We start from the raw sequence: 9,765 nt of genomic DNA, 5'->3' as shown, positions 1-9,765 counted from the left end.
CAGAGGTAAAAAAATTCAGGCTTCCGATTCCAGTGATTGTTTGTCATTGCCCCTTTTCCTGATAAAATTCAACAAGTTACCATCTTTCATCCACTTGTAGTCGGCCAATAGCCACATGAACCACTACCCCTCTACATAACCAAGCCCTGGTCTGGAGGCATCCCTCTTCCCCGGGACCAGTGCTGATTCTGCAAAGAAGCAGTTCCACACTGCAGCAAGAGCAGAGAGAAGAGAACCCACAAAACCAGTTATTTAACAAAGGGTACATTCTGTTTTAGACAGAGTGGTCACTCCACAGTGTATACCAGTACATTCACATCGCTGTCATCACTAGGCAATGCTAGTGCTGGTGCTGTGGAAGCTTTCAGCAGTGGCCTCCTCTCATCTGAGCAAAAATACAGAAAGCGCCACCCTCAACTGCTTCTGCTGCATTTTTTAAGTCAGAGAATCTCCCTTTAAATGGCTAATGTGCACTTTGAGTACTCTATATAACCAAGTATTAGTGCTTAGAGACTGCTCAGCTGCAACTTTTAGGGCTTCCTTTTTGAACTTAAGAATGTGTTGTTGTTTTAGAGAATTCTTAGCTGCTGTTTGGTATGTATGTTCAGCAAGAGTCTGTATTGCAGCAGAAGTTGACCCGGAGTTAACCACATACCTTTCACCACTTGGTTCTGTGGGGAACAGTGCCCTGAATTTTCAGAACATCCGTATCTTTTTGTGATCAACTTCAAAGCATAAACAAACCTGCAGCACAGATCACTGCATGAATAAAACTCTAATGACTTAAAGCCCCATCTCCTTTCAGGGGAGAAAAAAAAGTTATTAGCATGAAAGCAAGGGCTGATGCTATCTGATTTGCAAAGTTGTTTAAAAAGAAAACAATGGCCTGTGGGCAAAGACCTTCATTAAACAGTTTTCCCAACTATGATGTGCACTGAGGTAAGTGAAAGTTCTTTATCCTTTTTTACCCAAAAGGGGAGGGAAGGAAGGCACTGGCTTTGTAATCTCATTTGATTAAACAATTCACTGTAGGCAATAACATGACATTGGTGAAGAGTACATAATTTAAAGGCAGTCACAGCTTCAGTCTTCCATTCCAAGTTCTTGTTTCAGACTGAAAGACAAGTAGAAACACGAGTTAGCTTGTAGCAAAACACTGTTTGGAAACTCTTTAGACCAATTAGTGGAAGCCCTGACAATAAACACAGCTGATGTTGAGAGCCAAAAGACAGAGTGGATATATCACTTGTTTTGGGGAAGAACCAACATTGTCAGAAAAATTGTATGGCAAAACACAGATTCTAAAGGCAACACAGACTGATCTTGAGATTTACCTGACAAACTGGGATGTGGAGAGCTCTCCTCTCCCAGTTTTAACCTAGTTATCCCACTTAGAGAAGAGCCATGCCATTGACACAATGGCATACTTACCTTTTCAAGTAGGCATGGACATTGTCATAGCCATGGTACTTGGCCAGATAGACCAGGACACCCGTAGCACATCGGCCATCTCGCTGTCTGCAGAAGCTACAGTTGCAGATTCCACGACATGGTGGGCACCTCCAGGTCTAGACAAAAGACAGACAACAAGCCTTTTAACTGAACTGGAATGCCAGACATTATTCACACCCGCAACTTAAAAGACAGCCCTGCTCTGCACCGAGTTCTGCAGTGAACATCAGCACTGCAGGAGTTGTCTAAATCAGTACAAGAATAAAAATTGTTCAGTCTGTGAAGGATTAAACTCCCCTTTCCCTGCCTTGCACATAACCACATGAAGCATTCTGCTCTGCTCAACTCCTGCACCACTTCCACAGCCCACAACAGCACCACTTTGTCCACAACACAGTTCCTTTCCATCAGGCATTAAGCACTTAGGCAAGGCAAAATAGAACACTATTCTGATGCTCAAACACAAGAATACTTTGGCAGCTGCTCTGCTCTTGTAGTTTACTCCTGCAAATAAAGCTACAGAAGTAGTAACTATGAGTTCTACACCACACAAGGTTCTGTGATTCAGTTTGAATCAAACCAGGACTGCATTACGTACTACAGCACTGTGAGCAGTTCCCCTGCTAAAACTCTTTCGCTATGAGTAACCAATGCGCCTCTCTGCTCAAGTTAAGCACAATAAAGCCAACATTCAAAATTGTCTTACCGGATCCAGCAACGCTGTTCTGACATCTTCCCCATACCTATTGCGGAGGCATGGCCCACAGAATTGGCCCCGTACTCCTATGCAATCAGGGTTACGACAATTTGTTTTGGTGTCTATGGTTTTTTGGCGACACTGATGACAGGTGGATCCCTAGAACACAGGGAAAATAGTTCAAGAAACGAGACATTAAAGATGGCTCTTTAGTTAGGGGAATAAAACATTTAACAAGCAATCTCTTTGGCAGCTAGCAGCACTTATCCTGAAACAGAAAGCCACCCTGCAAGTTTGAATCAAGACTGTTTTAACATTGCATGTTCACTGTCTGTTAATCACTTTCCTCAGCCGGTATTTCCTACGTACTACAGTTGTTCTAGGGTGAAAGCAAGCTAACTGGCTTGGTAAAGGCCATTCCATAAATTCAGGGCAAGGTAAGAGATGATGTTTCAAGATCTCAGTACTTCTCCCAAAAATCACATCCTTCCTCTTGGTGAGAGGGAGTCTGGTCTATTTGATGCTAAACCACAAGCAGGTAATAACAAGAAAGTGATTTCACAAAGTTAGAATATACTTACCATGGCCCTGTTATATACTTTATCTCTTGCGGATCCACAAATATTATTCAGCTCTTCTGCTGTTATCTCCTCAACTGGGCGCACAACGTGTGGAAAAGCCATGGCACCACGGTGACCCCTCCTGGGAGTTCGGGCTTCATGCTGAATAGTGAAGACACAATACTTTTAGTATTAGTTTCAGAAAAAACTCTACATAAACAAGGCAGGGATCTTCAAAGCAATGCCGAAGTCTCAAATATGCATCACATATTTAAACAAGAGATACAGATCTTTGCAAAGACATGTGGATGCAGCTTTAGCACCTTCACTTGATCTGTCACCTTTGGGGTGCAGAAATGCTTCTGGATCTTGCTTAATTCCTGCTGGAGTGCAAGAGGAAGTCATTTTTCAAGGATAAGGCAGGGGGAAATGGGAACATGTACAACGTGCTATTTTCTGTACTTCTTCTCAGGCCATTCCATACTCATAATCTGGATCAACTCTGCATGTTTCTTGAAGGGATACAAAACCACCTTCATGATCAGCCTGCAACTGGAGAACTAGAACCTCAGCGTACCTCCAAGTATTCATCAGACATCTTTCTTCTTCTCACTAACATGTACCGGTCATCATCTTCCTCTTCTGGTAAAGGAGTAGGAGGACCTTCAATCAGGGACCTGGATCTTGTATGAGGCCGAGAACTTCGGTCTGGGTTCCTCCTCAAAGCGCTTCTGGGCAATGAACGTCTTGGAAGTCGCTTTGGTCCCTGGTAAAGTTTAAAAGCCCCTCATGAAACAAGCAAAAACCCAGACAGCTCCTGTGCCTACTATGAATTCCTCCCTCAAAAGACATGCCTGCCTTCTGTCTTTTCCAAAGATGAAGTCTCCCCCCATCCCATATCAGAAAACACAAGGTAAAAACACCCTAGGCAAATTCATCTCGGGCGTTCTGCTAGCTGCAGAGAAATAGTCAAGAGAATGTTTGTGCCCATGCAGGTGTAAGATACAATAATTATACCACGCAGCAGAACCCGTGTCTATGAGGAGTTGTGACTTTTAGTGTTGCTCCCATCTTCACACAGCTTAGAGATAAATTAGCAGTGAAATTCATTACGCTGCCAATTCACAACCCAACCTTCTTTAAGGACCTAGTTAGGCCAAACATCAGGTTTTTTTTCAAGGCTCCAAACTCAAACAGTATTCAGGCTTGAGCTTCAAAGTCTGAGCCGCCCCTCTTATCTCCAGCCTTCATATAAATACATATTTACACAGCACCTTGTTTAGTTTTATTGGCCTGTGGAGACACCTATCCTGTATGAATTAATCTGTTCTGCTTTATACAGTAACAAATCAAAAGAGAATTGCACAATGAGGATGCCTGTTTTAGGAAGCAATAAAATTCTGAACTGGACCTTGATTTACATGGTTTATTAAGTTTTTTAATCGAGAACCCTGTTTTGTAATGTTAGAATTTGACTCTCAGAAATCTGAAGGCAAATACAGTAAGTTTATACTTACATGACTGACAGTTGGCAATGATTTTCTCCCACCAAAGATACCAGAAACATTTTGCAACTCAGCCATTAGTTTTGCAAGCTAACAAGGGAAAGAAAAAGGAAACAGAGCCTTAAAAGGGTGTTTATGCGCTATTACAGACTATTAGATTAGGGCAATTAGCTAGAATTACAATTACTTATAGGAAATGCAGTCACTCTTCAACTTTTTACTTTTATGTCTTATTTATGTTCTAGTGACTGCAAGTAATTTGAAAATGCTCAAACTTAATATGTTGAAGCCCTATTCTTTAGGCTTGCAGGCTATGGACTTTTACTGAAGTACTTAGCCTATGGATTTTCACATGCCAGTGGACATAAAGTATCAGATTTAAATATTAGAAATGTAAATTCCTCTTAATGCATTCACGTAATTCCCATTAGAGTTAATTTGAACCACCAAAGAGTTCTCCTCAGAGTCAAGGGGCGGGGAGTGCCAGGGAGACATTGAGTACTTGCCATTGCTTTGTTTTCCTTTATGTTTAAAGCTCTTTTTTCTAAAAACATGGCACCCTTTTCTTCAGAGTCAGAGTCTGAATCTGGAGCAGGCATCAGCTTTTCAGGAAGAGGTTCCATCTCACTCTTCCTCCTCTCCGATCTTCGAGGTGGAAACTTCATGGCTACTTTTAGAGGAATAGGGCATCTCTGCCTTCTCTGATCTACCTCATTTTTAGTACTTGTATCATTCTCCTCTGAATCCGATTCCAATTTCTGTTAACAAACCAGAATGGAAGCACTTAAATCCAAGTGAGTTGCTCTGCAACTAAATACAGTTCAACAATATTTTGTTTGGGGGTGGTTAGAGAGGCTATCTGGCTGAAATCTAGACATTTAAATCTCCAGTCCTAGCGTTCTAGTATATTTTAAGGGGGGGGGGGGGGGGGGGCGGGGAAAGAGGGCAGGAGGGATATTTTAAGGGGGGCGCAGGGATAAAACACTGTCAGGGAGAGCCACACTATACTGCCACAACACATCAGAAAAAGGAGTTTGTTTTCAGTTGCAGCAGTCTTAGCTGTCACTTGCAGGTCTTAATAGCAAAGATCTTGTGTGAGTGTGAGGAAGAGTACTGCCTTTAAAAGGGCTTGATTTTGCAACATGTTGTATTTGGCTGTAAAAAAAAGCTACTAGGCAGTTCTCAACACAGGGTCAAACCCAAGTTAGTAAGCCGTCAAGAATAGTCATCTCAAAGTATCAGCATTATCAAGTGAAAACTTCCTCTAGTCAATGAAATAATTATGAAAAAAATCCCAGTATTTTCTTATCTTTGAATTCTGATGTCTTTCTTACAACTTTTGCAAGAACCAAGGGTTCAGTGAGGACAGAAATTAATTTCTCTAGTTAAAAGCCCATTTTCAATACGCTTTGACTTTTAGGTTTAGACTCAATAAGACAGTCTTATTTTGGTCATAGGTAACAACAGGCTTCCTGCTTCGCATGCACAGACCATCAGTCTCAAATGGCAATCCTTATTTGCACAGGGTTTTTACTAAACCAGGTATATGGTTCTGGCTGCCACTTGTGTGCAGTTATCGATTTCTTTTTCTTACATATCTATTCCAGCTTTGTCTCCTACTATTGTGTATTATTTAACTCAGACACGTCCTCTTCCAATCAGATGTTATTCTTTTCTAGTCATTCCTCAGCATGTTCTGAAGTTACGACAAACCTGCTTCATGCCAAACATGGTACTACTACTGTCTTCTCTACTAAATACCAATTATTGGTCTTTTTAAGCAATAAAACTGCTCTTGCACTGATGTCAAAGAAAAGCAAGAAGGCGGATTTCACCACCTATCACTATTTTTCTACTGCTAAAGAAGTACAGCATTTCCTGTTACGCTGTCAGAGTGCAGGTCTGACTGCATGTCAATATCCACAGAAATTTTTCTCAGGTTTGCCAGAGTCCATGGGCTAGCACAACATTTCATACTGAGGAAACCAGAAATGTTAAGAGTCTGACAGAGTAAAATCCAGCAAGGAGAGTTTTAAGAGGTATCATATTTCAAAATCCATATGGCAGATTTCATTCTGAACTCGCAAAGCTCAGGAGCTTGGGGGCTTTTTACTGAGACAGAAAGAAAATGAAACTATGGCTACTTAGACTGTACATTAAATAAAGTGATGCTTCTTTATGACAACATTTGACTTTCAAGCCAAAGCTGCCATTACTTTTCAATCAAGAATGTGTAAGAATTTAAATTTAAAATTGCAAACTAAGATCAACCGTCTTACCAATGCATCTTGAATCTCATTTTCTGAAAAGCCACAGAAGGATTCATCATCAGAGGCTTCGTGAAAAATTTTTGCCAGTTCTTCTTTAATATCCGACCTAAACTTGCGTTTCTATGAACAATAAAATACCCTTTAACTGAGGTTGTACGGAAAATGATTCACATTTACAAGTGCAGTATAAGCAAATAGCTTTTTTAATAAAGAAAAAAATAGTTAAGGCATTTAACAAGGGGTTTCAGAACGGCAGTTGCAAATCATCAGGCATGTTAGGTTAGGTGACATTTCAAAGGCTAAAATAAATAGCTAATCTGTTTCCAACAATTACCACCTAGAAGCACAAGTGAAGAGTGAAATGAAATTACAGCATATAGCATACATTTCTAACTATTATACAAAAACATAAGCAGAGCAAGCAGTTTTAATCGTGCACAAAACATTTACTAGCTTCACATTTTTGCAAGCTGTACTAGCACTGCACATTCAGTTTTATTTGTTCTTGTACCGTACCTACCGTGTTTGCAAAATTATCAGAACCAAAACTGTCACAACTGTCATCAGAGGATGAGGATGTTTCCATGGGAATCAGTTTCGTATTTCGGAATGCTGTTAAGTTTTTCCTTCCTGAACAACCTCGGCGCTGCAAAAGGACAATGGCAACACCGTTAATAGAGACCTACTGTAGTGTACTAGCTTTTAAGAACGTCCTTAAATTGAAGTTTAGGAGGTTTGAACATTTTAGGATGTTTAACAGTCTTGAATACAAGTCAGCAGAATTATCATCAGCTTTGAAATAATTCCCAACGTTAGAAATGGGAATAGTTTCTGCTCTGATACATTTCTGATCATCGTTATAGATGAGTTTTTTAAGTGTTTTCAAATACTTGTTTTATGCAAACAGCCAAGTGGAAATATACACAAAAATTGTATCCTTCCCTACTCATTATAGATAATGCTGGAAAAGAGCACAAGTACACAAATAGTACCTAGAAATCTGCTTTGATTTATTAACTACTTCTAGTTTGAGGCAAACACTAAACACACTGCAGCTGTTGAGGAAGGGACTAAGGATCATATCCACAGAAAAGAGGAGCTTAGAAACAACTGTTCTAGACAACAACAGCTTGCCGTTTTGTTAATTTTATTACCAGGGTGAAATACCTTTTTTGATGGGCTTCAGGTTTGCATTTCCCAGTGAATGTTTCTACTGGCAGTGACCCATTTTACCTCCCCAGGGTGGCAGCGGTGGTGACACGAAGGCCAAGCCTGCTGCACCCACACGTGGATGCGGCCCAAGTTAGAGCACTCTAACCGTTACCAGTTCACAGGCCCCAGCTGACTGGGCCAAATATTTTATAAATACGGTTTAAACGGTAACTAGCTGGAGTAATTTAAAGACCTGCGTCCTCTCCCCAGCACCGTTCAGCACGCTGCTTTTCGCTGGAGCGGCACCCCAGCACCGCTAAAGCTTGCCCACGCTACACAAGTTTTGCTGGTGCTGACGAGGAATAAAAAAAAAAAAAACCCGACTTCCCGGCCCGGCCTGGCACGGATGCGGCCCCAGACACGAACGGGGCCGTTTCTGGCGTGGGCTGCCGCGGCTGAGGGAGCGCCCAGGCGGAGAAACACTGCCGCGGCAGGCCGGGCTGCAGCGGCGGCCTCCCGCACGGGGCGGGCCGGCACCGGGAAGCCCAGGCCAGGAGACCCGGGACCGCCATCTACACGCAAACAGGCCTTCCCCTTCCCCGCCCCCGCCTCCCGCTCCGACGGTGCGCCCCCCCACCCCCGCCCCCGCCCGCCGCGGCCGCTCCCCGCCGCCCTCTGGGACCGGCCCCCCGCGCGCCTCCGCCCAACGGCCGCTCCCGCGCCCCCCGCCGCCGGGGCGGAAGGCAGAGGGCGGGGGAGGCCGGCGGGGGCCGGCTGCCGCCCACCACAGCCGCCTGCGCCCCGCCGAGCGCGGCCCCGAAGCCGGCCCCGCCATCCCAGCCGGGCGAGGGCACCGCCGGGCGCGGGCACGGGGCGCTCCGGCACCACGGCGGGGCAGGAGGCCCGGGGCTGCCGGTCTGCGCGGCGGGGCTGCCCCCACGTCGCTTCCCCTGGGGCGCCCGGCGAGCCCCAGCCCAAAGACTCGCCCTGCCCGCCCCCACCACCCGCCCCGCAGCCCGGCTCGCCCCGGCCATGAGCCCCCGCAGGGCCCCGGGAGAGCGCGGCCGCAAGCGCCACAGCCGCCCCCCCGCCCCCCCCCAGCAGCGATCCGCAGCCGTGCGGGCAGCGCTCACCTGCGGGCGCGGCGGACCCATGCTGGCGGCGGCGGGGCGAGCACCGGGGAACTGAAGGTTCGCGCCAAAGCGGCTGGACCGTGGGGGGCGGGGCCCGGCGGCGCCTTTCCCGCGTTTGCCCCCGCGTCCTGGCAGATGCAGCTGACACCCCCGCGGGATCGGGGACCCGGCGTGCCCGCCCCGCGCTCGCCCGCCCACCCCCCTCTGAGGAGCTTATTCGCTCTCCCGGGGGGGGGGGGGGCTAGTGCGGGGGCCCTTTTTTTAATTTTATTTTTTTTATTCGCGGCGCGGCGTTTGTGGCGCTGCAAGGGCCTGCCCTGTGGCGCGAAAAGCTCCCCGGTCGGAACGCCGCGGGAGTCGCGTGCTAGAGGGGAGGGGCCAGCGCCCCCCGAGCGGGGCGGCCCGCGCCGGCTCCAGCTCTTTTTAAAATTTTTTAATTTTCTCTGTCAAGCCTGGATTTGTTTCCACCGCTCTGAAGTAAAACCCCCAAACGTGCAAGTTTTCGCGGGGGGGGAGGGGGTGTCCCTATGAAAGGCAGGCGGGGGCCTGCGACCCCGCTGCCCCCAGGGCTGGGGCAGCCCCTGCGTCCCCCCCGCGCACCCTGCAGCCCTTGGGGCCCTGCGGTGCCTGCCGAGCGGGGTGGCCAAAGTGGGCTTTGTTAAAAAACCCGCGCAGCAGAGGCGCGCTTTGGTGTGCTGCCGCAGTGCGTGAAGCCGGATTTGCCAGTGCCCCGCGAGTGCAGCTCAAACTCGGGGGGGCAGGTCGTGGGTGCCTCTGCTCCCTTGGGTGCATGGCAGCGCAACAGGATTTTGGAGAGAAGCTGGCTGCGTTGCTCCTCGCAAACAAAGCGCTACTTGAAGACAGGCCAGAAGAAAACGGGTCATCAGTCATTGCACACCACTTTCCGTAACGTTTGGAGTATCGTATTAAATCAAAATACAGCCGTTAAGCGCAGCAAAGTAACTGCCGCGTGACCAGTATTTGGCAGCAATAGTA

The 9,765-nt window shown here is 46.5% G+C and overlaps 1 protein-coding gene across 1 annotated transcript; it reads right to left on the bottom strand.

Annotated features, from left to right (window-relative positions):
• Positions 1–1,076: 1,076 nt before the first annotated feature.
• On the bottom strand, positions 1,077–8,824 carry CDCA7 (cell division cycle associated 7). Its single transcript, XM_075711340.1, has 10 exons — positions 8,770–8,824; positions 7,005–7,130; positions 6,494–6,604; positions 4,721–4,972; positions 4,227–4,304; positions 3,287–3,475; positions 2,731–2,871; positions 2,159–2,308; positions 1,432–1,568; positions 1,077–1,114 (listed from the first exon to the last, which is right to left on the bottom strand). Exons 1-10 carry the CDS (start codon positions 8,788–8,790, stop codon positions 1,084–1,086), a joined length of 1,236 nt encoding a protein of 411 aa, XP_075567455.1. The 5' UTR covers positions 8,791–8,824; the 3' UTR covers positions 1,077–1,083.
• Between the last annotated feature and the right edge of the window lie 941 nt (positions 8,825–9,765).

This window comes from Pelecanus crispus, chromosome 5, assembly GCF_030463565.1.
Source record: "Pelecanus crispus isolate bPelCri1 chromosome 5, bPelCri1.pri, whole genome shotgun sequence".
NCBI lineage: Eukaryota > Metazoa > Chordata > Aves > Pelecaniformes > Pelecanidae > Pelecanus > Pelecanus crispus.
This window is presented reverse-complemented; position numbering and strand designations above follow the sequence as displayed.

Bases quoted from the DNA above. Each gene is read 5' to 3' on its own strand.
- CDCA7 (XM_075711340.1), bottom strand. From the start codon at position 8,790: ATGGGTCCGCCGCGCCCGCAG. The intron at 4,973-6,493 runs GTAAGACGGTTG...GTTTGTTAACAG, and splicing joins ATGAGATTCAAGATGCATTG to AAATTGGAATCGGATTCAGA. The intron at 1,115-1,431 runs GTAAGTATGCCA...CTTGTCTTTCAG, and splicing joins GTCCATGCCTACTTGAAAAG to TCTGAAACAAGAACTTGGAA.